A 26,973-nucleotide genomic window follows, 5' to 3' on the forward strand; every position below is an offset into this window, starting at 1 on the left:
AGGAGGGCGCCGCCCTCCCGTGTGCCCCAGTGACCCCACCCTGGCTGGCGGACTCTCGACCCCACGCACCGTCCAGTGACACCAGTAGAAAACTTCACTCGTGTGTGCAGGGCTGGTTGCAAATGCTATAATTCAGAATAGCAGGGTGTTTAGGATTTGTGTATTTTTTTTAAAAAGCAGAAAGTTTACCAGATAGTTCATCAGTATGTAAATCTAGGAAAGGGTCCCTTTTCAGTGACTGCTGATGTAAGAATAGGTGGGCTTTATTGAAGCCAGAGTCTCCTCACCCCTGAAGAGTGTGACCTGATTGTCCGCTCTGTCACCGAGGACCGCCTGAGTGATTGGCAGGTGCGGTCCCTGCCCCTGGGATGTCTGGTGTGTTTGTTCTGCCAGCCTCGAGCCCTCCCGCAGGGGCCGCGGGGCTGATGCCCAGGATGCGGTGCCTGTGGTCCCGGCCTGTCAGTGCCGGGCTCACAGGTGCCCCTCCTGCTTGTTTCTGTGAGAGACGACCTGGCGAGGGGAAGGACAGTGACTTCACCTCCCTGGGGGCTCTCTGCCTGGCATGCAGGTCCTGAGGGGGTCCTGGCAGCTCAGGCCAACCTTGGTCCTTGCTGGTTACGGTCAGGCAGCAGCTCGGTGGGCCCCACCAGCCACGGCTCTGTGGGCCTCTCCTGGTGTTCCCTGAGGCCACCTGGTGCTGTGCTGGCCCAGAGCTCAGTGGAGGCCACTCTGGCCAGTTCAGCCGGTCTGGGTCCAGCGCTGGAGAGGCCAGCGCTCCAGCGTGGCTCTCCGCGAGCACTGTCGGGCCTGTACGTTGAGCAGGGCCTCCGGACGCAGGGGCCTGAGCCTCTGGCCACTGCACCCTGCGGCCCCGGCAGGGCTTGAGGGCGACAGCGCCCTCCCACGGGATGCTGGTGGGAGGCGCACAGCCCAGGAGGAAACCCTGAACCTCTGTAATGCGGTCCTGCACAGGCAGGTCCTGGGTTTGCATTGAATAGACCTTGGTGTGCTCAGATCAGCCCTCTCTCTAGACCTGTACTCTTAGCTTACGTCTTGCCTTTCTGTCAGTGCTGTTTGGACCCCTTAAGTTTTGGGTCAGGTGGTCTCCCTGGGGACACCTAATGTGCACAGTCCACAAATGTGCTTAGTTTGTGATGTGCTTAGAAAGTGCTTAGTTTGCAGATGGACGTGGAGCGTTTTCCTTAAGATGCCTCTTTAAGGAAATGTGTTAAAAGTAGCAAGTCGTTTATATTTTTTAAGTTCGACTTAAATTCCACTAGTCTTTGAACATAAGCGAAGGATTTTGTGAAAATCCTGGGTACATTCACGCTGTGTAACGATAGCAGGGTGCTCGCCCCTGGGCGCGATCGGGGCTTCTGCTCACCATGTGGGACGTGCCCAGAGCTCCACCTGTGATCCTGGGGCCCGGAAACGAGCAGGGTTTCGGGGGGCCCGTCACAGCCGGACCTGCACCTGCGCGCGCTGAGCGGCTGCTTGGCGCCCCCGGGGCGGCTTGTGGGAGGGTTTCACGTCAGCTTCCCCATCCTCATCCCAAGGTAACTTAAATGGGAAGAAAAGGAGCCACACGAAGAGGACACAGGGCCTGAGCGGAGACGCTGAAGTTGAGGAGGCTCCCAGGAAGAGGCTCAGGACTGACAGGCACGGCCTGCGGAAGGTAATCGCGCCGGGCCGGGCCGTGGGGGGTCCTTGGGGAGCTCCTTCCCGGAGGCCGCTGAGCAGAGCACGGGTTTGTCTGCCAGGGGATTTAGCAGGTCTGAACACTGAGTACCACTGGGTGTTTCTGAGTCAGCAGAATCGCGTGTTTAAAGTGACTCTTCAGTGAAGACTATATCAGTCTGTGTGTAAATACTGAGTTGACAGGTGAACGTCAAAGTCCACTATCTATGTTATTTTTCAAGAGGTTGAAATATCCATTAAAAATAGGTTTTATGAACCCATCCCATTTATGAGTAATGCATACAATTGTTTGTGTGATTAGGGATACTAAGCAGGCTGTGCAGACCAGTTTGATGCGCCAAGAAGGCACCGATGCAAAGGCAGCCCCAGGACCTGCTCTAGCAGGGGCCGGTGGTGTCCAGGGCAGGGCTGGCCTGGGCCTGCAGGAACACGGAGCTGACCGAGGCTCAGGGACTCAGGGAGCCGGGCCTGTGTGCCCGGCGTTGGTGCCCGTGTGTGAGGAGCACGCGGGCTTTGCCGGGCCCTCTGTGACGGACCTGGGTCGTGTCGTCACGAAGCGAGATGAGGCTTCGTGCCTCACGGCCGAGCGCGTGCGTATCTAGGGGCGGCTCTTCCAGGCTGGCTGGACTCGGACTCATCGCTCTGAGTGCCGCTGCAACCTGTCTTTTTTGACTGTGCTGTGCGCCTTGTGGGGTCTTTTTGTGGTGGGATGTGAGATCTTAGTCCCTGACCACGGATTGAACCCAGGCCCCTGCAGTGGAAGAACCAGCGGACTGCCAGGGAATTTCCCAAACTGTCTTTCACTGATGTGAATTGAGAAGTTGTTCTTTTTATTGCCTTTTTTTTTTTAATTGCTTTATTTCAAAGAATGGAAAATAAACCTCATATGTTGCTCAAACACAGAAGTGTAGCCACCCCATCATCTGCCTTATTTTTTTAAAGGTGTATTTGCAGTTCAGGGGAGCAGTCAGGTCCCGCCCTGTTCTTCTGGCCCGGAGAGCGTTGTTCCAGGGCCCTTGTCGGCTCCAGCAGTGAGCCAGCTAATGAGCCAGGTGACCCCCGCGCTGAGCCGCCTGTGTCCAGTGACCGGGGCCTGGGCTGAGGGTCTCCTCCGGCTGCTGCCTTGGAAGTGGTCCTTTACTGGCCGCCATGCAGACACTGGTTGCTTTGGAATCTTCGTGTAAATCATTTACCTAAAAGTGTGACCCCAGACATTTGAAATATCAAAATTCATATGAAGTAGCTAGATAGAAATTTACTAACTAGTAGCTCAGGAAATAGTGCATGATTTTGAGAAGAGGGGTGGTGCTGGTTCGGTTTGTACGACGCTCACTGAGCCGCATCGCGCGTCATCCCCAGTGTGCCCTGAGCACGGGTGGCCAGGGCGCGTGCTGTGTGCTGTGCCTGTCGCTGGGCCCGGGCGCTGTGCCCAGGTGTGCCCAGGTGTGCCCAGGCGCTGTGCCCAGGAACCGGCAGCCTCCTGGGCGGCAGGTGGCCTGGGGCAGCGGCGCCACAGTGCTGTCCAGACCACAGTGTTTGAATTTGAACACTAGACGCATGTTCATTCTTTTTTGCTATTCCATTGTGAAATGTGCTTTTTCATGGTCTCTGTGTGTGAGCTTTATCTGGAGCTGGTCTCAGAACTGGAAACCATCAGTGAGAGAGAGGGTGGAGTTATCCCGGGCTTGGCCTCAATCAGGAGGGTGGCTGCCTCTGAGTCAGTCCGCTCCAGTCTGAGGGCAGGGTGGGCAGTGCACCGAGGAGGCCCCACGGGAGGCTCTCCATGTGCGTGGGGTGGCCGGGGGGGCAGATTGGCCCCTGTGAATGGAGAGGGGTCGATGTGCAGCTGCAGGACGGCTGTGCGGAGCCCGTGTCCCCAGGAGCGTTTCTGCGGTACGGCTTTCCAGCCCCGTGTTGGTTCCCATTGGAGACTTGCTTTCATTCTTTGCTTTTTCTTTGTTCTTCCCTCCTTCTTCCCTTTCTCTCGTTTTTTTTGTAACAGAGAGAGACGATCACTGACAAAACAGCCCGCACGACCTCGTGCAAGGCCCTTGAGGCAGCGTCCTCGCTGAAGAGCCAGGCAGGTAATGCGGTCAGCACAGCTGCCAGGCCCGCGGGCTGGGGGTGCAGCACCGGCCCCGTCCTCAGGGAGCCTCCCTGCGGGCGCGGGCGGCGGGTGAGCGGGAGGCCGGGCCTGCAGGCTGAGCTGGGAGGAGGCGCCCGTGCCGACAGGGTCCTTGCTTTGGTGGGAAGTCGCTGCAGTGCTCGGCTGCTGCTCACCCAAGTCGCTCTTCTGACTTCTACCCGGCTTTATTGTCTTCAGTTTCAAGTTATACTTGAAAAGTGATTCAAATCAGAAATGTCAAGGCTTGTGACTTGATGGTACGAGTTGTTGCGGTAAATTCCACTGTGTTTAGTACCGAGTTCTCCATGTGTATTTGCTACAGTGAAAGTGATGACTAATTATCTCTGTTTTATGTGTTGAAAAAACTAGCTTAAAATATTTGGGGAAAATAGCTGTCAAAGCAATAAAGGGGAACAGGCCACCACACCACTTTTTTTTAACCTTTTCATTAATTATGTTTTTGATGTATCTGTCTGAAGAATACTTACCATCTCCAAATCTTAATTTAAAAGGAAAATAAAATTCAGAGTAAGAGAAGATTGAAAGTGACTCTTTTCCTTATTTTCCATAAAGAACTATACTGGTTTTTAAAAGTTAATTGAACAGACTTTTTTTACAAAAGCAAAACGGGTATTTGTAAGTAGTTTGAACAGAGTGGACATTTGCTGATGGAGTGGATACTTTTGAGTGTGAGAGTGGTACTGTGGTTACCCTGACTGCCCTGTGCTCAGGGATGTTCTGAGCTGCTTGTAGGGGAGATGATCTGTCGGGGCTTGGCTGCAGAGAAACGGGCAAGGGCGCTGGCACCAGGCGTGGGTGGGCTGGCGAGGCCCAGGCTGAGCTTCGGGCCGTTCACCACCCAGCTCGCCAGCCCTCATCGTTCTATAGCGAAGAGTTAATGCCCAGAAAATTCATCTTTAGAAATTCGGTTATTAAAGGGGTACTTTGAAAGCAGGAAGGAGATTGAAGGTTTAAGGTTTCAAACTTTATTTTATAAACCAAAATTATCTTACAGCCACGAAACACCTGTCTGATGCCTGCAAGCCCCTGAAGAAGCGCCACCGGGCCCCCGCAGCGGCCGCCACCACCCTCACCTTTAGCAAAAGCTCGTCTCCTTCCGCGTCCTTAACTGAGAACGAGGTAAAATCTTAATGAGGGTGGTCAGCACGCACTCACACGGAGGCTGTGTAGTTGCCCACGTTGAAGTGGGGTAGAGGTCAGAGCTGATAGTGGGAGATAGGTTCTGTGGGCTGCGTGTGCTCCATGTGGAAGCACGCCCGGCGTGTGGTGCACGTGTGTGGCTGCACTTCAGGACGGGTGCATTTCATTGTGCTTGGAACCTGTCTTCAAGATGTTGGTCTGTGATGTTCCACACGGGCCTGACCTGACCCCGTGGGCCTAGGGCAGCCACCCCCAGGAGGGCGGGCCGCTGTGCCCAGGCCCTGTGCGTCCGTGGCCGCGGGCCTCCAGCTTCATACTTAGCTTGGAGTGTTCTTCAGTGCTTGATGGTGAGGTGAGTCAGGACTGCCGTGGCCGTGGCCCTCCTTTGTGGGCCTGGTGGTCTGCACTGTGGACAGAGCTGCTGGAGGCTCTCACACCCGTGGGCTGCGGCGCCACGAGCACCATCAAGCCTGCCTCTCTGTGTGACCAAAAGCAAAACGGAGGCAGCCTCCAGATGGAGGTCTGGTCTTTTTTTGTGCAGAGGGAGTTTGGGATTCCCAGTTTCAGGACTGCCCAAGGAGCTTATTTTCAGGTAGAAGCATGCAGTTACCTTGGTCCCTGTGGTCCTTTCCTCGTGGTGGACGTGAGTCCTGTCTCTAGAACGTCTTTGAAGAGACGCTCACCGTGGGCTGTTTGGCACAGGGCTCTGAGGCAGCAGGCAGGTCAGCAGGGGGCACTGCTGACGTGGCCTCCAGCGCGGGCTGTGCTGGGGACACTCTGGTGCCCGTGCCCATTAGAGGTGGGCAGGCCTTCTGGGGCGAGGGCTCTGCGTGCATTCAGGCTGGTGGGCAGCCGGGGGAGTGCAGGGCTGGGACGGTGCCCGCAGGCCTGTGTGGCTCCCTGTTGTTGAGCCAGCGCAGGTGACGCAGTCTTTCTCCAGACGTGGCAGTAGCCTGCCTCTCTGGGCCCCTGGAGCTGACTGACACGTGAAAAGGCAGGCTCCGTACAAAGCTTTTTCCTGTATTTCTTGTCCAAGTATCCTAACGCTAAGTGAAAGGTGATCTGCAGTTGTGAAGAAGAGGAGCATAAGCTTCAGTTCTGTAGACCGTTTCTCTTCAGTTAGCTATTTTGGTAAAGAACTTTTTAATGAATTTTTCTGGTTCCATACTTTGGCTCACTTATTTGGTAGAGTTTTTTTAGTTCTACTGTTGACAGATACCATCAACAGAAACTCACGAGGCCACCGAGGTCTCGTCTCCTGTTCCTTGTCATGAGGCATGTGGGTCAGAGGTGCGGACCTGGAGCAGCGCCCCAGGCCGGTGGGCGGAGGGGAGGACGTCCATCGGGGCCCTGGGTTGCTTCGGACCAGGGCGATCCTTGTCTCCCTGGCTGAGACATCTGGTCTCAGCTTGGGAAGACTGATGGAGCATTTTACAGTCATTAGACTTAATTGATTTTTAATTTTTTGGAACTTCAGAAGTAGATAGGTTATTGAATACCTATATATCATGTATTAAATACATTGAGATGATACACGCAGACACCGTTCTGCATTTTGAAGGTGATACATAGATTCCACAGTGTGCGCTCTGTCTCTCACATAAAAACGTTTAGATTACCAGGCTTTTTCTGTTAGCCACTTCTGTGCAGCATATATAAATCTCGCATTCATTTTTACAGAATTGTATTGTTTATTAAAACTCACTTTAGGTGAGCTAGAAGGCTCGTCTGTGTCTGTGTTAACACCACTGCACTCCATTGTGCGGCCACAGTGTCTGCCAGGCTAAGTGCCTTTTTTGAGCACGAGAGGCAGTGTAGTGTGAGAAGAAACCCTCTAAACAACCAGCTCCGGTTCCAGTAGGCCCTGGGTGACCACTGGGCTGCTGTTGGCAGGGCTCGCCTGGCCCCGTGCGGGGTGGGTCACGTGCCCTTTGCATGTTTGTAGTTTCTCCTTTCACTGCCATTGTTAGAATAAGGCGCTCTCACAGGGTTGGTATCTGCAGGTGTTGCAGGTCATGCTGCGGTCTGAACACCTCTCAAACAGGGGTGTGTGGCCAGTCAAGCTCACGGCAGAGTGGTCCTTCCGTGGCAGCGCTGCGTCTGCGAGGAGGACAGATGGGAGTCACGCGCTTGCATGGCAGAGGCCTGGGAAGAGTTAATGGGATATGAGTGTTTTGTAATTTCGTTTCTTATTCCCTTAGTAGAGCAAATTCTTATTTTTTTCGCCTTCATGGTAACAGCTTTTGTGGGAGCCACATCAGCCAAGCTGGATTTGAACTCGGCTGCTCTGTGCTGCACTTAACATGACGTAATTTTCCGAGATGTCTGCTGCAGGCGGCGTGTCGTCATGCACACTCAGTGGTACTCCTTTCACAGGCAGTTACGGAAGATGTGTGATAATCTGTTTTTACTGGTATTAATAACACATACAATGAAGAAAACATAAATTTTAAGACCAAGGTAAGATACCTAATCGAGGCCATTTAACCAGTCACATTCATCTCATAACAGAAACACGTTCATATCCAGTGGTCGAAAGGGTGCCCTTGGTCAGGGGCTGTCCTGGGCCTGAGACAAGGACAGGACACTGAAGGGGTTCACTCTGTTAGAGGTCGTTTTTCTTCTCTAGTTCATAACTTTCTGAATTTTTATTGAAAAAAATGTCAGCATCTGTACCTTCAACACAAAGAACAGGCAGCACACTTGAGAGTCCTGGTGGCTGCTGCCATTGCTGATGGAGTGTGCCCAGCCCTGTAGATAGCAAACTAACCTCCAGCATAAAAGGCAGCAGGCTTTTGGTTCTGCCTTTCTCACTGAGCAGCTTTGCTCTGACGCCAGCTGCAGTGGGCGTGTGGAGCCGCCGCCTGCACTGTCGCCGTGAGCCGCTCAGCCTCCTGCTGCAGCAGCGGTTCTCCAGGAGTCCCGTCACCAGGTTACTCACTCCCACCTCTCCCTCGGTTGCTTTTGTAGAACATGAGCCATCACATTAAATGTCTCAGTCTTAGGTGGCCACCTGGTGTGCCCCAGGGGCCCATGTGTCTGCATGGTGGGGAGAGGCCTCCGTGCCCATCAGCTCACAGAGGCGGGGGGCTCTTCATGCTACCAGGCGCGTAGCACTCGACTCAAGCTGAGTAGACGCTTCAGATGTGTTTTACGTTTAACGCGAGTTTCTCACTGACACTTGTATTCTAAACCATTAAGTGATGTACCGCATGTAAAGCGCTCGGGCTGCCTGGCGCCTTGCAAGGACTTAGTGGTTCGCTATTGTGACAATAATGGTTATAACAATAAAAACAATAAAACCATCATCATTCCATTTTTATCCAAAAGTATACATTTTGCTTTGGCATGCAAAGTGGTCCTTGGGACTGCACGATGCTCATGGGGCTAAAGTAGACCCAGAGGCGGCACGTGCTGGGCATGGCCCCGCTTCCGGCGCTGCCTGCGGCTGGCCGGTGACCCTGCTCGGACATAGCGGGACATGGGCCTCCAGGATGGTCGCGGTCACATGGCTCCTAGAGGAATGGTGGAGGATTCCCCAAAACCAGTCACTAAATTGTAAAATGTCAAAAAACAGCAGGGTAAACATGACCTAGTCCAAAAAGCCACTACCCAGAGTAAAACTCCCCCGTGGAAGGCCTGTGACCAGAGTTAAGAGGCTCGTGTGAGATGATAGCTTGAGGAAGTTTGAGTTGTGGCCAGCCCACCAGCTGCCACCACAGTCGGCCACGGACGAGCCTTCCTCTGATGGGGAGGACTCAGTGTGCCCCACGAGCAGCACGCAGTCTGCATCAGCGGAGTGGGGAGGGTGCGCAGAGCAGGCGTGAGGCCACACGGAGAGCCTCGGCTGGGCAGAGAGGCTGGGACGTCGGGAGGGTGGCCAGTGGGAAGGGCAGCTGTGTCTGCATCGTTCTGCTCCGGACACAGTGGCGTCTCACTTTGGGGTGCTGGGGGAGCCAAGCTCCCCAGAGGGCGTTCTGGCTTCTGGAGGAGCTGAGTGGAAGGGGCTCCAGGTTGGAGAGGGCTTAGAGATGAGCAGTAGTGTGTGCGGGAGTGCAGGTGGACGGCGTGCTGTGTGACGTGGGCGGTCCTCACTCCTGAAGTCAGTTCTGCTGTTTGTTTCTGCCTGTTGCTGAGGTGAATCTGGTTACACTGCGTACCCTGCCGTGACCACCCCTTCCACTCGCCACACCTGTGTTGGCAGAGTAGGAGGCCATAGGTGGATGTGTGTCTGGATGTCCAGAAGTTGAGGTGGTGGCCATTCCAGAAACGCAGGGGCCCTGAGACTGTAGCGCAGCGGCCCCGGCATCCGCAGGCTGCCTCACCTCGCTGCCTTTCTGTGAGGCGTCCTCGTGAGGGTCAGGGGAGGTTGCATCTCACTCTCCAGCATCTCGCGTCGCTGTGCCTCCCAGCTGAGAGTAAACACCCAGCAGAGGGTGTCTCGCGCTCGGCGTGTCCGCCCCACCCCCACCCCACAGGCTTGGGGGTTAGACTGCCCCCCAAGTGGTCTCTGGGAGGCCCAGCGCTGTGGTCTTCATGGAAGTCCATGCAGAACCATAGGAATGTTCCGGGCGGAGTGCTTCAGGTCCAGGATGGGGGACAAGGGTGGCCAGTTGAAAAGGTCTGGTGGTCAGGTCTTGGATGGGAGCAGCTGGACACAGCGGAGGAAGGGTGGAGGAGGGGGAGGCCTGCCACCCCTGGGTCTCTGGGCCCAGCTGCTCGCCTCGGCGCAGGACCGGGAGCGCGTGAGCCTGGCCAGACCGGGGCAGCTCTCACGCCCAGCGAGTCTCAGAGATGGTGTAAAGAAGAAAACTCAGGCTGTCGGTTAGTATCTAGATCCAGAAACATAAAAGGTGCCCACGTATGAGCTTAAAATTAGGGTTCTCTCCCCAAAGATGGCTGTGAGTGGACGTTGGCCCCGCTGTGGCAGACGGAGTGCTGGGACTTTGTCCCTTTCAGTAGCGGTGTGAGCGCTTTAAGTGTGGCGTGTCCTCTGTTGGTCAGGCAGTGCCAGCTTGGCGGGCACTTCTGGAGGGCTCGGGCAGGGGAGTGTGGCCCAGCTGGGCAAGAGAGCAGCCCTTCCCCGGAGGAGAGGGGGCGGCGGACACGGTCACTGTGGCTTCGCGAGTTGACTGGATTGCCTTGCTTTCCTAGCCGTCCGGCTCCCGCTTCTGAGGCGCGTCCTTCACCTGTCAGTGCACTGCTCAGCTTGTTCGGTCAGGGATGCGCGTGTGTCAGACTGGATGAGAGCTGCCTTGACTCAGTGTGAAACTAGCGTTTATGCTTTTAAAATCAATAGTTTTATCACCTCAGCTTTTAAAAATCTGTGAACAGAAGTAATTTCTGAGGACCCAGTTTATCTATTAGATTATGAAGCTAAATTACAGTTTTTTTGCTAAAAGAGTTGAAATACTACTGTGTTATTACAAAAGGCTTCTCAAAGTGCTGTCAAACTTGTGATTGGTTTTCATTGTTTTTCCCAAGAAGTATGTTGACTCCTGTATATTTTAGGTTTTTGGTCAGTAAAGTTGATTTTCACCCTCTTAAGTACTGTTTTTGCTGTTTCACCTAGAATAGTAGAAGTTACTACTGGTTGACTTGCCAGTGACGAGAGGTTGACCATCTCCCACAGGCAGCTAACCGTGTTAGGTCCACGTGTACGGTTCTCTCTGGCCTTGGTGTAGGTGTGGGGTCTTTCGCATTATTCTTTAGTGCGTGTTTGGAAGCGTGTGCTAACCGCTTATTCAGGGCATCTTGAACCTTGCAGAAATGACTGAAGTGGATGGGGGGCAACAGTGGGGAGGGCTCGGTGGCTCAGCCTCTGCTGACAGCCGCCAGCGGGGCCTCCCCAGCGGCCCTCCCCAGCCCACTCTGCAGGTGGCAGCGGCTGGGGACGCAGCTGGGACCACGCTGGGTTCACAGGACGTTGTAGAGACTCGTTTTCACCTGTGACGAGGGCCGGCCTTGAATGTGGAGCAGCAGCCCCACGACCTGCTGGGGCGCCTCCGGGGGCTGTTGGGGTTCTGGGGGCCGCCTGGTCAGATGGTGTGAGGACAGGGCCAGGCTGTGCTCTCCCGACTCAGACCCGGGCTTGGGGCAGCCAGGAACGGTCACTGTAACACATGTCCAATAACTTTTGTTTGCATTGTAGCACTTCAGGTGATGAATGACTAACGAATTATTTTCATTCCACCCTGATACTTCACTGTGATGTCAACTTGGAAGACCTGTTTGAGATTAGTCTTTTGGTTTTAAGCTTATTAAAGCTCCCAGGCACAGGCGTTGCATCATTTGTCAACCCCACCCTCTGTGAACGTGCGTCTGGTGATCTGATTCCCCTTTACAAAAGCGCAACTCGAACAAAAACGTGATGTCGGTTATGGAACTGTGTTGCTCAAGGTCTGTAATTGTATCTAAACTGATGTAGTGTCCCCTTGTGAAGGGATGTTTGTTAAAGATGTGAACCTCACTGTGTAACACTGTCCGAGCGTAGGGCCTGCTGGGAGTCCCGAGTCGCTTCTAGCAGTCGGGTCGCCTGTTCCCTAGGCGCACGTGTCCGTTGGTGTCTCGCTGACAAGGCCCTGGCACGCTCCGGAGACCGCGCCAGCCTGCAGGAGCGTGTCCCTGCCGCCGCGGGCCGCGGGGCGCGTAGGTAGCGGGTGTGCGTGGGGGGCAGCTGCGCCCCCGCCCGGCCCTGGGCGTCTCTCCCGGGGCCTCCTGTCGGATGTGGAGGCCTCCCTAGAGGTCGTAGCCTGAGAGTTGGGACTGTGTTGGGACCGTGCAGGTGAATGTGTCTCCGAGTAAGCCCGGCCCTGGTGCCCCGGAGGTGGAGCTGCAGCCGGAGCCGGTGCCGCCCGCCCCGCCCCGCCCTCGTGCGTCAACCCCGGCCTGCGCTCCGCCCTCGCGCGTCAGACCCTGGCCGGCGCGCGGGGGGCCTCGGGCGGCCTCTGGCCCGGGCAGGGGCGCGCTGGGATGCCAGCGGACCCTCCCCACCCGCCACGGACTGCACTGTTGTGAGGTCTGCTGCTGTACGTGTATCTTAGAGCCCGGCAGAAAACGCGCCTCCTGTGTGTCTTGAACATTTATATTTCCATTCAAAAATATGTACTCCGTGTTTATTTCCTCAAACCAGACTTTGTTAACTTAGGAATATCTCCAAGTGGAAACGTGCTCACTTTTTCTGTAAATCTTAAATAAAAGGTGCTGTTCCTTCCTCTGACCCTGGACTGGTCTGTGTTTTCTGTCTTTCTCTCCGTGCATTTTTTCTTTTTCTTTTTTTTTTTTAGCTTTTAGATTTGTTGCAGCCTTGTCGAGGGGAGGACCTGGGTGGTGGGTCAGGCGCCGGGTTTGTCCCGGGAGTCCCCGTGAAGGCCCTCCCGTGGGTCGGTTCTCCAGTGGCCGTGTGGGGCCAGGGCCGGGGGGCCGCTGCCCGCCTGCTGCCTGCCTGCTGCCTGGCACCAGTGCAGACCCTCCTGGGGCTCGCCCTGTTTGTGCCTCGGACACACACGTCAAACAGGGTTTGCACTCCGGGCGTTCTCCCGGCTGCCTTCTCTGGGGCAGCAGTGTGGAGGAGGCGGCGGTGAGCCGTAGGGAGGGCCTCGGGCGACAGTGGCCGTCCACACCGTCTCCTTCCTGTGGGAGAAGGTGGGGAAGTCAAAGGTACAGGCTGCTTTCTCTGGAGATGGGGCTCCGTCAGGCCTAGGCGCGTGGCCAGGCTGGCACGGGGGCCCACGTCCGTCAGCCGCCCGCAGACGCCAGGCAGCCTGCACACCCCAGAGAGGGCACGCCTTAACTCCGGATTTCAAGTCAGCAGAAGCCCCTTGTTCGTCAGGGGTTTTTCCTTCCGCTTCTCCCTGTCATTTCAGGGAGGTAAACCTGGGGGAGTGCCACTGATAACCAGAATTGGATGAACTGGCTGCGGGGTTTATTTTGTTGGTTTTTTTTTTAAAAAGAAACGTGGCCCAATTGAGTTTCTAGTTCTGTGTTCTTGGTAAACAGCAAGCCTGGGTCATAATTACTTGTTGGTGTGGTTATTGAGGTGTCCAGGAAATTAGCTTATTACTTCTGCTGTGCTGAAAATTCAGTTTTCAGTGTTTATTTGCCTAACATCCGGTAAATACTAAATGTATTTTTTAGGCTTTAAAAAATTTGAATTTAAGGTTTCTGATTAAACATTTATTGGTTTCTATCCATAAAGATTTACTGTTGCTGGTCTTGTGAGGGAAAGGCTGTGTCCAGCAGCAGGAAGGGGCCTTTGCCCGCCTCTCCCAGACACTGCCCCCCCCCCCCCCCCCCCCCCCCCGCCCCTCCGCAGGGAGGAGGCTGTGGGACTGGGTGGGCGGGGCTCTTGGGCAGTTACTGGGCCGCATGTCCGGACGACGGCCCCTGCCCTTGGCGGAGCACGCGTTGTAGCCACGCGTGCGGAGCCGCTGCCCATCCGACCAGAGGCCCGCATCTGACACACCGCGTTGGGTGTGGACACGTCTCTCTTAGCCTAAGATCATTGACCCTTTATTGATCGGGTAAGAAAAGTCAAGCTCGTCGGCCCCATGCCTGTCCTAACTCACCTGCAAGAGCAAACTGGGTTTTCACAAAAGTTGCTTCATTTTTAAGGAACATGGCGAGAGGTGGCGCGTGTGCCCACGCGCACCGTGACCTGCACACCAGGCGGGGAGCCGCTCCCCGTGTGTGCACGCGCGCAGCGGGCCCACGCCGAGGGGGAGCCGGCGGGGCTGCTGGCGGCCACTGTGAACTGTCGTCCGCCTCCTTCCTCCCAGGTCTCGGACGGCCCCGGAGACGAACCCCCGGAGTCCCCGGACGAGAGCGCTGACGAAACCCAGACCGAGGCGTCCGTCTCCTCTAAGAGGTCGGAACGCGGAGCCACCGCCAGGAAGGAGCACGTGTGCCAGGTGAGGGGCGGGCCGGGCCGGGGCGGCCTCCCTCCACCAGGCCGGCGGGCGCGGGGACCCCCTGAGCCTCTGGCCCTCTCCCCACAGCTGTGCGAGGAGCCGGGCAGCCTGGTGCTGTGCGAGGGCCCCTGCTGCGGCGCCTTCCACCTGGCCTGCCTAGGCCTCTCCCGCAGGCCGGAGGGGCGGCTCCTGTGCGGAGAGTGCACCTCAGGTACGTCCCGCCCCGCCCCTTTCCCCGCCCCTTTCTCCGCACCGCACAGTCTCTGCCTCCCGGTTCGCTGCACGGTCTGGGGAGGGGCGTGGACGGCCCATGCGGCTGCGGTCACCGCCCACCTCCTCTTCCCTATCCGGGCCGAGGGCGTCCGGACTCGTCGGAAAGGGTCCAGATGGAGGAGGAGATCGCGGCGCCGGCTGTGGGGCGCCGTCCCCACGGAAGGAGAGGGGGTGTTAATTGGAGGAGCCCCTCCCTGCAGCTGCTCGCCTGTTGGAGGGCGCAGCCCTTCCCGGGCAGCCTGGTCAGACCCCCGCGGGCAGGGCCCCTCGAGGGCCGGCGGGCTGGAGGAGGAGCCGGTGCCCCGCCCGAGGCGCGGCGGCTCAGCCCTGCTCCGCGCCCCTTCTCGCCCCGGCCGCCAGGGATCCACTCCTGCTTCGTGTGTAAGGAGAGCAAGAGTGACGTCAAGCGCTGCGTGGTGTCGCAGTGTGGGAAGTTCTACCACGAGGCCTGCGTGCGCAGGTTCCCCCTGACGGTGTTCGAGAGCCGGGGCTTCCGATGCCCGCTTCACAGCTGCCTGAGTTGCCACGCCTCCAACCCCTCGAACCCAAGGCCATCGAAAGGTACAGAGAAGCTCCATGCGGGTGTGACCAGATCCGAGCCATCGAGGGGGCACGGGGTGGCAGGCTTGTCCCGGAGAGCTTTGCCCCACGTAGGTTTAGATATCTTCTGTCACTGACTGGACGCGGTGGGGGTTAGGGTTTTTCCTCCTGATTTCCCTTCTTCCTGCCTTAAATGTCATCCTAATGATTGCTGACTTGAGGAAGGAGGGCCTGAGCCCTTTTGACAGATTCTATTTGTTCAGGCTTTGATGGTCCTTCATGTGTGAGAACCATATTTTCAAGTCCAGTCCCATCTGTATCGTACAGTGTGGAGTCTGTGGGACTCAAGGGCAGCTGGTGTCTGCTTCCTGACACCAGTGGTCCTCAACCAGGGGCCTGCACTCCAGGGGGCATAAGGCCGTGTCTAGAGGTGTTGGGGGTCCCTGCTGGCGTGCACAGGGCAGCCCCCATGGGCCCCTATTGGGCCGCAGTGCCCAGGCTGAGAAACCCTGGTTGACCTCCTTTTAGAAAACAGCATTAAATGCTTGATGGTTTCTGATACCTTGTTGAATCACCATTGCCTTAAGGAAATGTGTCTTCACAACGCCTAACGGTATTCTTACCCTCCCACCCGAGTCCCTGTTTTCTTCTGCTGCCCCCGGGGTATTTCTGCAGCAGCGCTGTGAGCCTGCGGAGGCCCGGCCCCCCCGGCTGCCCCGCTGAGGTGTGGGGTGTGGGCATGTCCACTCCAGGTAAGATGCTGCGGTGTGTCCGGTGCCCCGTCGCCTACCATGGAGGGGATGCGTGTCTGGCCGCGGGCTGCTCGGTGATCGCATCCAACAGCATCATCTGCACGAACCACTTCACCGCCCGGAAGGGCAAGAGGCACCACGCGCACGTCAACGTGAGCTGGTGCTTCGTGTGCTCCAAAGGTGAGCCTCCCAGCCCCGCGCTCGCTCGTGGCTGGCCCGGGCGGTCCCGGGGCCGCGCGCCGAGGGCCAGCCAGCCGTGGCCCTTCTCCAGCTCTGTCCACCCGCTTTCGGTCCGTGTTTGCCCACGTAGTCGCATTCGTGGTCTCTGAGTTAACCACGGTTGTGCCACAGACTCGGGGGATGGCTTTCGTGCTAAAAAGAAAGCGTGCTCCTGTGTGACGCAGATCCCGGGAATTGGGGTGGGGGGCTGCGGCGGGGGGGCTAAGGGCACCCTTGTTGCAGGGGGGAGCCTGCTGTGCTGCGAGTCCTGCCCGGCGGCCTTCCACCCCGACTGCCTGAGCATCGAGATGCCGGACGGCAGCTGGTTCTGCAACGACTGCAGGGCTGGGAAGAAGCTGCACTTCCAGGACATCATCTGGGTGAAGCTCGGGAACTACAGGTGGGGGAGGAAGCGCCCGCCCGCCGCCGCGGTCACTGTCTTCTTTTCCTTTACAGAGCTGAACGCAGTGAAATTCTGTCACTCTCTCTGAAGAGTCTGTGAACCCTGTTTTTAATATTTATAATAGATGGTGGCCGGCAGAAGTTTGCCATCCCAAAAATGTCCCCCCAAATATTCAGAAAATGAAGCACGAGGTTGGAGAATTCCCTGTGTTTTTCTTTGGGTCTAAAGATTATTACTGGACGCATCAGGCGCGAGTGTTCCCGTACATGGAGGGGGACCGGGGCAGCCGCTACCAGGGGGTCAGAGGGATCGGAAGAGTCTTCAAAAACGGTACGGGGCTCCGCGGGGTCGGGCACGGTGCTTGGGGGCCTCTGCTAATGCTGAGTTCGTTTCCAGTGTTTGGTTTCTGTGGGAAACGCTGGATGCAGCATTCTCTTCTAGCTGTAGCTTCCATGCTTGTGGCTAGGTTTGTTGAAGCAGAGGATAAGACGTGACATCTAATAAGTCTCCTAACATTGTGGTGACCGCCACCAGCATGCATTAGAGCTCTCTTCAGTACTGGCCTGCAGGGGTTTCTCCCCGCCCTTCCTGTGCGGGGAGTGCACTGCAGTCTGTGGCTGCTGCACCAGCTGTCGGGGCTGCCCCGTCAGCAGTCACGGGGGCTCCTCCCCACAGCCGGGTGGGGGCAGAGGGCACAGAGGGCTGGCCTCGTTTGGGGGACGCAGGGGTCAGGAAGGGCAGCACGTGAGGGGGCCTGGGCACTCGCCCCCTGGGGAGGCAGCCTGCCCCCCCCGCGCACCCGCCCCTGCTCCTGCACACGGCCCACCCAGGTTTCTCGAGGAGAGGTGGTCCGGGCGGGTGGCTGGGCAAGGGCAGGGTCAGCGCCCCTTGCCCGGAGGCCCTGCAGAGCCCCCCTGGTTCTTAAGCTGGCTGCTGGCTGGCAGTCCTGCGCCCCTGTCTGTGTGGGTGCCGTGTGGCCTCCTCCTGGTTTAAGGAGACCAGAGACAACACTTGGCAGTGAGATGAAAGTCTAGACAAAGTCATTAACGTACAGACCGTAATGGGTGGACGTATCTATTTGCTAAAATCTTTTACTGGCACTTCGTTGACTTTTAGCACTGCAAGAAGCTGAAGCGCGTTTCCGTGAAATCAAACTTCAGAGGGAAGCCCGAGAGACGCAGGAGAGCGAGCGCAGGCCCCCGCCCTACAAGCACATCAAGGTGACCGCTCCGGCGGGGCTGGGCTGCTCCCGGCAGGCGTCCCTCCTGGACAGCTGCGCCGGGTGTGCTAGGCGGGAGTGGGTGCTGCCACTGGCCATGTGTCCTCTGGCTCAAGGCCAGGGTGCGGGCAGGGCTTTCCCACAGGAGGCCTGCGCTCAGCCCAGTGGTCAGCCGTGGAACTGCAGCGCTGGCCCGGCTGCCCAGAGCAGGGCGCGAACGACAGGCCATCCTCCTGAACCCCACTCGCTGCCGCCGAGCGCTAGACATAAGCCCAGATGAGAGGTGGTCAGCCCAGGCCCCCCGACCCAGGAGGACCTTCTTCAGATGGTGCGGGGAGCGAGGCGGCGGGGCAGGGGCCATGTTCCCACGTGCTGCCAGCCGGGGCCCCGGGTGGGTCCGTGCCGCCAGGGTGGGCGCCCGTGCTGTGCCTCGAGGCAGGTCAGGGGCTCCGTCTTGGCTCCCCATACCTGGGCCGTGGTCAGCGTCTGTGACTAACGTGCATTTAGCCTTCGCTTTGGGATGAGTCCCCTGGAACGGAACTACAGGGGATGTGACGTGGTGCTGGGGTTCCCGAGGCTGTTCCAGCCCCTCCGCCCCACCCGGGCACCGGTGAGCAGGTGCCTCTCACCACAGCCTCCCGGCTGCTCTTCCTGCGCCCAGCCGCTGCTCCCCTGCCGCTTTCCTGTGCGTTTGCCCTGAGCTCAGGAGGCCGGGGCTGCCCTGCCCCTGTGAGGAGAGGGCCCGGCGGCTGCGCGCCCCGCCTGGGGGTTCTCGCGAGCACACTGCTGCTATGGGGCAGCCCAGAGGAGGGCTCACAGGAGGCTGAGCTCGGCTCTTGCCCGCAGGTGAACAAGCCCTATGGGAAGGTGCAGGTCCACACGGCGGACATCTCTGAGATCCCCAAGTGCAACTGCAAGCCCACCGACGAGAACCCGTGCGGCTCGGACTCGCAGTGTCTGAACCGCATGCTCATGTTCGAGTGCCACCCGCAGGTCTGCCCCGCGGGGGAGTCCTGCCAGAACCAGTGCTTCACCAAGCGCCAGTACCCCGAGACCAAGATCGTCAGGACGGACGGCAAGGGCTGGGGCCTGGTGGCCAAGCGGGACATCAGGAAGGTGCGTGCGTGCAGTGTTAAATGTGTGTGCACGTGTGCGTGCGTGTACATGTGTGTGAATGTGTGTGCGTGCACGTGTGCGTGAGCACATGCATGAACGTTGATGTGTGAATGTGTACAGCGTGTGTGTGTAAATCGAGGGCTCACTCGCCTCTTCCTCCTCCTAGACTCCCTAGCTCATGTTGCTTTTGCACTCATTGAGAACAGGATTTCAAAAAAGGGTTATGAATTGTTACGATTGAATATTATAAAACATTGAATGGAAGATGTCTACCGAAGTAAAACTCTGAAATTCCACGAGTCGGGCCTTCTGTCAGAATTCTGACGGCAGCCGTTGGGAAGTGAAAGGTTTACTGAGATGGGTGGCCGGAGTGTCGTTGAGCAGTGCTGTGGAGTCGCTCTCACGAGGCCGTCCCAGGACCGGGCAGGCGGGGCCAGGCTACCGGGGAGACACGGACCACACGGCATCCGCGTTCAGGCTGCCTGTCGCGGCTGACCCCAGCAGTGTCGAGAAGGACAGAGGAGTTGAGAGGCGCTTGAAGGACGCGTGCCCCGGCCCCGTTCGTCTTGCCCTGACTGCCGGTTTAGGGGCTCTCGCGGGAGAGCTTGGTGGTCTCCACCCTGCTCTCTGCTGGGGAGGGCGAGTGTTGCAGTGCCGGCCATGGGCGCTGGGGGGCAGGGGCTGGCGTGTCGCTCCTTCCGGGGTGCTGAGGGAAGCTCCTCACCCACAGCCTTCAGAGCGTATGTGGTCACCTGACTGACTGATGGGCGGGGACGTGGGGCTCCGGGCTGTGCCCGGCAGGGTCTGCTGCTCACCCCACCGCGCCCTCTGGCCTCCAGGGCGAGTTTGTGAACGAGTATGTGGGCGAGCTGATTGACGAGGAGGAGTGCATGGCGAGGATCAAGCGTGCGCACGAGAACGACATCACCCACTTCTACATGCTCACCATAGACAAGGTAACGCGCGCGGCCCAGGCCGTCCCCGCACAGGAGCGCGCCGTCTGGCATCGGGCCGCACGCCACGTGATGCTGCTGTGCCGTGAGCGCGGCTGTGTCTCACACGCCTGCGGCCACTGCCTGGGGGCTGGGACCAGCGCCGTGCAGCCCGTGAAGGGCTTCTGGGAGCCCCGTGCGTCCCTGATGCGCTCAGTCCTCCCAGGGTCAGAGAAGGGGGCTCAGGAGGCCGCCCTCAGGGACACGGGGAGACTCCTGAGGTATCTGTTCCTTGTCTGAAGCCCACGTCCGTCAGCAGTTTGGCACGTGTGTCCTCTGCGGGGACCAGTGTTCTCAGCGGTGCTGAGCTGGACTGTCATAGGTGAGGTGGAGGAGAGCAGGGTCGTCAGGACACAGCGCCCTGCTGACCAGCCCTCTCCAGGGGCTCTAGGGGACACAGCCACCGCAGGAGATGGCCAATGTCTGCACCCCCTGCCATCCCGCACTTCCTTGGGGGTGTGGTCGTGAAGGAGGTTATTTTATAAGAAATGAAAACCCGAGGCCTGTGCCTTCCTGTGTTTCAGAGTCTAAACTTGAACTACTTGTCTTGTGAGAAATGCCAGTTTGATCACTTAACACACAAATCAGTCCCTGAAATGATAATTCACCGAGGGCCCTGGCCGAAGCAAAGAGAAAGCCCATGAAATGGTTCCTCCTCCATCTTTTTCCTGCAAGAATCAAAGAAAAAGCCCTGCCTCCCTAAGTGTGCCTCCCTTGCAGTAGAGCAAGGTCTCTGTGAGAAGACCCTCACACACGCTTCACTGTGGTGAGAATCTGAGATAAGAAGCCCAGATCTGAAAAGAAGTATTAGATACGTTACAAAACAGTTAAAACCATGAAGTGAGATTTAGAGACAGAAAAACAAGATACGGAGGAATAAATCAGGCAGATTTGATAAAACGGTCAAAACTGGGAGTTACCATAAATTCACTGAAGTCAACCCATTGGATGGGTTAAGAAAAATTAGATGGTGACAGAGGAAGTTTCTGCCGCTGAAGAAGCTCCCAAGAAACTGCCCAGATGCAGCAGACGTGCCGAGACCGGGCGGGAGAGGTGGGGAGGCGGGAGAGGGATGTTCAGTAGGCGCGACAGGAGAGGCAGGAGGCCTGGGGGAGAGGCCATGCGGACAGAGGTCTCTGGGATCCGTGTGGCACGGATCGTTTCACGGAGAGGCCGTGCGGACAGAGGTCTCTGGGATCCGTGCGGCACGGATTGTTTCACGGAGAGGCCGTGCGGACAGAGGTGTCTGGGATCCGTGCGGCACGGATTGTTTCACGGAGAGGCCGTGCGGACAGAGGTGTCTGGGATCCGTGCGGCACGGATTGTTTCACGGAGAGGCCGCGCGGACAGAGGTGTCTGGGATCCGTGCGGCACGGATCGTTTCACGGAGAGGCTGTGCGGACAGAGGTGTCTGGGATCCGTGCGGCACGGATCGTTTCATGGATGAAGCTGACCAAGTTTTTGAACGGGGTAAATAAAAACCTACACCTTTATACAATTTTAAAAAAGCAAAACAAAACTGTAAGATGCCAAACGTTGTGAAGACTTGGAAAGCGAGCGAGAGGGGCTTTCCTGGGGGCCCTGCGCCTGGGGGCTGGCGCTGGCGCTGCCGTGGGCCTGGGATCCATCCCTGGCCTCGGAACTGAGACCCCACAAGTCGGGCAGTGAGGGCCCTTCCCCAGGACAGCGGAGAAGAGAAGGGCGATTCTCGGAGCAGTGGTGGGACGGCCGGCCTCCCCCCGAGTGCAGTCCCGTGTCCTCCTGACTCGTCTGCCCCGCTGCTGGTCTGGCTGGACCTGCAGGCTTGTCCGTGTCTTCAGCGGGTCTGTCTCGCCCCCATCGGCGCATGCCTCTAGGTGGTGGGGTGACGCCTGACCTCTCCCTCCCTGCCGCCCGCTCACCAGCGCTCGGTCTCTCCTTGTGGTGCTGACCTGCCCTCCGTGAGCCAGAGAAACAGGACTGGTTTGGGGGTCTCCCATCCGAGCAGCCACGGGAGCCCACGGTTTCCAGTTCGACACGGCTCTCCGCGGGGCAGAGCCTCGGGGGGGCGCTGGCCGCACCGCGGGGCCGTGACGCCCGAGTTGTGCCTTGCAGGACCGCATCATCGACGCCGGCCCCAAGGGGAACTACTCCCGGTTCATGAACCACAGCTGCCAGCCCAACTGCGAGACCCTCAAGTGGACAGTGAACGGGGACACGCGCGTGGGCCTGTTCGCCGTGTGTGACATCCCCGCAGGTACGCTGCCTCGGGCTGCACGCGGGGCAGCACTCTGAGGACCCGTCCCAGGCCGCGTGGTGGGCCAGGAGGGCGGGTGGTGGGGCAGGTGTGTCTTGCTGGGAGCGTCCCCTTCACGGAGGGGGCTGGGAGGCTCCGGGGCTGCCTGCGCGGCCACGAGGCTCTCGGCGGGGAGGACGGGAGGCCGCGCCCCCAGTGCCGTGTCCCCTCGCAGGGACAGAGCTGACCTTCAACTACAACCTCGACTGTCTGGGCAACGAGAAGACGGTGTGCCGCTGCGGAGCCTCCAACTGCAGCGGCTTCCTGGGCGACAGGCCGAAGGCGAGTGGCGGGGGCGGGCGCGGGCGCGGTGAGGCCGCCGAAGGCGAGTGGCGGGGGCGGGCCGCGGGCGCGGTGAGGCCGCCGAAGGCGAGTGGCGGGGGCGGGCGCGGGCGCGGTGAGGCCGCCGAAGGCGAGTGGCGGCGGGCGGGCGCGGGCGCGGTGAGGCCGAAGGCGAGTGGCGGGCGCGGGGCGCGGGCGCGGTGAGGCCGCCGCGGGCGAGTGGCGGCGGGCGCGGGCCGCGGGCGCGGTGAGGCCGCCGCGGCGTCACGGGGCTCATGGTCTGGGGCCACGAGCCGAGGCCGAGGGCCGTCAGGGTGGGTCTGTGCCCGGGCCTGCTGCCCGCGCCTGTGTCTGCAGTGTCCCATGTCTGCAGATCCACCTCCCCAGGCCTGCGTCCCAGCTGCGTGATGCCGGCAACAGCCCTGCTCCCTGCGGTGCCAGCAGGGGTGGGGGCGGGGACAGCGGCGTCCTCCCGAGGACATGGGTCGCCGCAGGCGTCGGGCCTGGAGCTGCAGCGTGCCTGCCTGCTCTGCCTTGCCCAGCTCGGCTGTGTTCTCGCATCCTGAAGGAGGTCCTTCGGGGCCTGGACGCGCCACGTGGTCCCCAGGCGGACGGACCAGCACGCCCGCGGCCTTGGTGGCCCCTGCAGCCCCGCCTGGGCTCCCAGCGCCCGCGGTGACTGTGCTGCTTCCCCGTTGCAGACGTCAGCAGCCTCGTCCTCGGAGGAGAAGGGCAAGAAGACCAAGAAGAAGGCCAGGAGGCGCCGCACGAGAGGCGAGGGGAAGAAGCCGTCCGAGGACGAGTGCTTCCGCTGCGGTGACGGCGGCCAGCTGGTGCTGTGCGACCGCAAGTCCTGCACCAAGGCCTACCACCTGCCCTGCCTGGGCTTGGGCAAGCGGCCCTTCGGTGGGTCGGGGGTGGTGCCCCAGTCTCTGCGGGGAGGACGCTGGGCTCTCGAGAGGGACGCTGCCAGCTGCTGTCAGGAGGGAGCCCCAAGGCCCTGGCCCCAGACCGGAGGGAGGCGGACACACGAGCCTGGACAGGAAGCTGGGGGCGGAGGACAGGCCGGCAGGCAGGTGGTAAACAGAGCACCTTCATGGGCACATCCGAGGTGGGGCCCCCGGAAGCTCGATCCAGCCACTCTCGGTCCTGGGAGCAGCCGTGCCGGCCAGTGGCCTGGCCATGGACACAGGCCCACTTGCCCGCCAGGTCTCTGAGCCCCAGCTTTAGCTTTTTTTATGTTTTGCGAGTCGTGTGCAAAGCAGGGCCCGTCTCACTGGAGTGAGAGCTGAAGTGAGTCCCCACCCTGAGCCCCCGTGACACTCGCTGTCCTTGCAGGGAAGTGGGAGTGCCCTTGGCACCACTGCGACGTGTGTGGCAAGCCCTCCACTGCCTTCTGCCACTTCTGCCCCAACTCCTTCTGCAAGGACCACCAGGACACAGCGGCCTTCAGCTCCACCCAGGACGGGCGGTTGTACTGCAGCGAGCACGACTTCCGGGCGGAGCCGGCCCGGAGCGCCAAGACCGAGCAGCCCTGCCCGGGGCCCAGCAAGGCCAAGGGGCGGCGGCGGCGGCGGCGGTGTTGGCGCAGGGTCATGGAAGGCAAATAGCGCCTGGCTGGGGCTGGGTCCGACCAGGGGTGGCCGCGGGCGGGCGGGGGGCCGGGCCTGGCAGTGTCAGAGGACCCCGCCCCTGGCCCCCGGCACAGACGCACAGGCCTCCCCGCGGAGGAGCGTCCTGCCACTGAGCCATCTCAGCAGCGCCCGCTGCGCCCGCACTGACCGTCCGAGCCACGTGGGCGCCCCGCGAGGCGCCGACGTCCCAGGACAGACAGCCTCACTACACAGCATCACAGCTACACTCGAACCTCAGCCGTCCCTGCCCCGCTGTCCTTCTAGGCCGAGCTTAGGACTGAAGATTAACTGGCACATGAAATGCATTTCTCTCACCCGAGGGGTATAGTGTTTCCCTGAGGGTCTCTCATCCCCAGTCTTCATGACGTTGCCCGCCCGCGTCACTCAGGAGAGGAGCCCAGGGTGGGGCCTGGCAAGCACCGGGACCCAGGATGCCTTGGGAACGTGGTTTTGACTATTGCGCTTATGAAACAGCTGTATGGTTTTTTTTTTTTGTACTAATGTGAAGTTTTTCCTCAAAGTGCTTCTTTTCCATCCTAGTGAGAAGCCGATAGTATAGTGTGTGAGCCCTGGCGCGGCTCTGGCTGTGGATCTGGCCTCACAGCAGGCCTGCACCCCAGGCCTGGGCAGCTCCCCGAGGGGCCCTCACACGGAAGCATTTGTGGATAGTTTTGATTGGTTTTTCTTTACCAGTTTCTGGCTTTTACTCTCAATATATTTTTGCTAAACTTGTTTCACAAAGTAGCACCGAGTGCAGTGCTTGTTTACTGACGCGTCCCGAGTTCCCGCGGCCACAGGCCGGAGCGGCGGGCGTGCGCCCTGCGGAGGAGCCTGCGCTGCCCGGTGCCCCCGCCGTGCACCCCGAGTTCCCGCGGCCACAGGCCGGAGCAGCGGGCGTGCGCCCTGCTGAGGAGCCTGGGCTGCCCGGTGCCCCCGCCGTGCGCCCCGAGTTCCCGCGGCCACAGGCCGGAGCAGCGGGCGTGCGCCCTGCTGAGGAGCCTGGGCTGCCCGGTGCCCCCGCCGTGCGCCCCGAGTTCCCGCGGCCACAGGATGGAGCAGCAGGCGTGCGCCCTGCTGAGGAGCCTGGGCTGCCCGGTGCCCCCGCTGTGCTCGGAGCTTGAGGGGAACCTGTGTCCGGACAGCCCTTTCGGGCCGAGGAGAGGCTGCCTGGGCAGGGGTAGCGGGAGCCGGGCTGGGCGGACAGGCTCGGTGGGGGCACTCAGGCCGGGCCACCGGGCGTGGGCACCTGGCCTTGCGACAGCCGGCTGACACCCTGGGGCGCCGCGTGGACCTGGGCCCGGGCACAATCCCAGCAGGAGCCCCCCTGCCTGCCCGTCTCCACATGAGGGGAGCGGCCACTCAGCAGGTGCTGTTCTCTGACCCTTTCACTGAAACTGCCTGGATGACGTACATCCTGCGGTTTACACACCTGCCCCGGAAAACCGCGCCTGAGGCCCCGTTCGTCTTGCCATCCCGCCGCAGAATCACGGGGTGTGTGATGCAGTGCTGAGCCGTCAGGGTTGGGGGGGGGGGGTCTCTGCATCCCTGACCCCTGGGAAGAATCTGTTCTGGGTCTGAGGCTCCCGCGGCCTCCTGAGCACAGACCGGGGTGGGGGGGGTGCTGCTGACCAAGGCCGTCCCACTGGCCCTTTTCTAGTGACCCTGGGACGAGTGACCGCATGGGACCAGAGGCAAAAGCAGCTCGTCCTCAGCGGCCCCACCATCTCTGGGGGGACTGGGGGCATTTCTGTGCAGAGCTCTGTCTCTCAGACTCCGTCCGGAGAGTACTGGGAGGACGTAGGTCACCTCCTGAGGCCCTGTGCTCGGGGGGCCGGGCGTAGCCCTGCCCTGCAGAGCCAGGCCCGGGGAGTGGCCCCCATCCTCTCCTGCCAGGAGGGGCCTCTGCCCACCAGAGCACTGCCGCTGCTCTTGCAGCTGCTGCTGCACTTTGGGCACAGGTGGGTGCAGGTTAACTTATATTTGACAGTAGTCAAGTTTTGTGATCTTTGAATCACTGATATTTCCAAATTCTTTTATGATTTTTCTGAAGGAAATACTGGAAAACTTACTTTAGATGTGGTTGCCCTTTTTCCAAAAATTATTATAAACTAATGAGCAAATAACACTAAGTTCTGAGTCTCTAAGAAGCCAATTCACAGCTCTGAGCAGAACCCGGGCCTGGAAGAGCAGCGGAGAAGGGCCCTCCCGGCGGGGCCCCGGCCTCCCTCTGTTGAGGCCTCTGCCCCGAATCAGAGGGGCGCTGGACGTGGGGAATTCAGTCTGCTCTGAACCTCAGTCTCCGTTCTTGGTGTTAATGTGAGGCCGAAACAAAAGAAAGCTGCCTGAGGGCCTCGGGACTCAGCACAGGGGTGGACAGGCTCCCCGGGTGCCGACAGCCTCCCGGCCCCTATCCTGTCCTCCCAGGGGGTGGGGGTCAGCCCGCCACCATCCCAGGACCCACCCCCCCAGCTGGCGAACGGCCACATGTGTGCAGCCCCTTCTCCAGCCACCTCACGTTCGGGAGTAAGACAAGCCTGTTCTTACCACTCAGTACAGAGACTGTCAGGTGCCAAATTCTTGACCCTACGAGACGTGTAGCGAACGAGGACACGCTCACGTACAACGCTGTCTGCGGGCGGCACGGTGCCCACCGCCCTGCCGAGAAGGGAGCCGAGACAACTCGAGCAGCACACTGTGTCAGTGTCGGTCGCCCGCAAGGGGGCCAGGCTCCAGCTCTGGGGTACCCGGTGCTACCGCCAGTTCTGACAGACTTAAGAACTTGAACTTCACTTCTGGGGGATATACTGAAATGTAGATTCGCTGTTTGGGGGGAAATAGCGTTTTAAGGTCGGAAATTGTGTCTGAAAGATTGTATGAGTATTTTTGTATTAAAAAAAATTTAAAGGCTTTTTTCTTAAACTTATTTTATGTGGGATTGTGTTTTAAGTTTTTTTTTTTTCCAATTTTCCCAATTTTTTTGCGGGGGGGGGGGGGATCGCGCTGCACATGTGGAGTCCTAGGTCCCGTCCAGGATTGAAGCCGCAGCCCCCTTCAGCAGAAGCAGGGGTACTAAGCCTGGACTCCGGGCCGTCCCGCCCCACCCCGGAATCGTCTGTTGCTCTGAGCATCTGACACCGTCCTGACGTCCGGGGAGAGGCCACGGTGGCCCTGGAAGTGGTGGTGGCGGGGGGGGGGGGGCTCTGATTCTGCCCCTGCCCCCCCAAACGTGGCCGAGTCAGAAGAGGAGGCTTCGCGCGCCTCAGCCCCAAGGCCCCTGGGTCTCCTGACTCAGAGCCTCTGGTGTGCATCCCCCACCCCCGTCCCCCCTCCCCGAAGCAGAGAGGTCGAGCTGGCTGGAAACAGCTCTGATGGTGG

The 26,973-nt window shown here is 59.4% G+C and overlaps 1 protein-coding gene and 1 non-coding gene across 9 annotated transcripts in view; both read left to right on the forward strand.

The window, feature by feature from the left end:
- Positions 1–24,342, forward strand: part of NSD2 (nuclear receptor binding SET domain protein 2) — a 77,190-nt gene extending 52,848 nt beyond the window's left edge. For 4 of the 8 annotated variants that reach the window (XM_025290521.2, XM_025290520.2, XM_025290522.2 and 1 more), the window contains 16 exons: positions 1,557–1,675; positions 3,701–3,782; positions 4,839–4,963; positions 13,762–13,893; positions 13,981–14,104; positions 14,527–14,727; positions 15,459–15,638; positions 15,921–16,077; positions 16,205–16,410; positions 17,197–17,300; positions 18,146–18,415; positions 19,255–19,371; positions 21,502–21,643; positions 21,858–21,964; positions 22,666–22,870; positions 23,303–24,342. In XM_025290521.2, coding sequence (XP_025146306.2) covers positions 1,557–1,675; positions 3,701–3,782; positions 4,839–4,963; positions 13,762–13,893; positions 13,981–14,104; positions 14,527–14,727; positions 15,459–15,638; positions 15,921–16,077; positions 16,205–16,410; positions 17,197–17,300; positions 18,146–18,415; positions 19,255–19,371; positions 21,502–21,643; positions 21,858–21,964; positions 22,666–22,870; positions 23,303–23,574 — 2,543 coding nt within the window. In that variant the 3' untranslated portion in view covers positions 23,575–24,342. Of the gene's footprint in view, positions 1–1,556; positions 1,676–3,700; positions 3,783–4,838; positions 4,964–7,224; positions 8,290–13,761; positions 13,894–13,980; positions 14,105–14,526; positions 14,728–15,458; positions 15,639–15,920; positions 16,078–16,204; positions 16,411–17,196; positions 17,301–18,145; positions 18,416–19,254; positions 19,372–21,501; positions 21,644–21,857; positions 21,965–22,665; positions 22,871–23,302 lie in introns of those variants that run through there. The other 4 variants (XM_044946296.1, XM_044946297.1, XR_003110734.2 and 1 more) reach the window with 4 other exon arrangements.
- LOC112586301 lies at positions 21,301–21,424 on the forward strand. The gene has a single exon (XR_003110767.1). It is a non-coding gene; the product is annotated as a small Cajal body-specific RNA 23 (non-coding RNA).
- Positions 24,343–26,973: the final 2,631 nt, after the last annotated feature.

The sequence above is a fragment of the Bubalus bubalis genome, chromosome 7 (genome assembly GCF_019923935.1).
Source record: "Bubalus bubalis isolate 160015118507 breed Murrah chromosome 7, NDDB_SH_1, whole genome shotgun sequence".
Taxonomy (NCBI): Eukaryota; Metazoa; Chordata; class Mammalia; order Artiodactyla; family Bovidae; genus Bubalus; species Bubalus bubalis.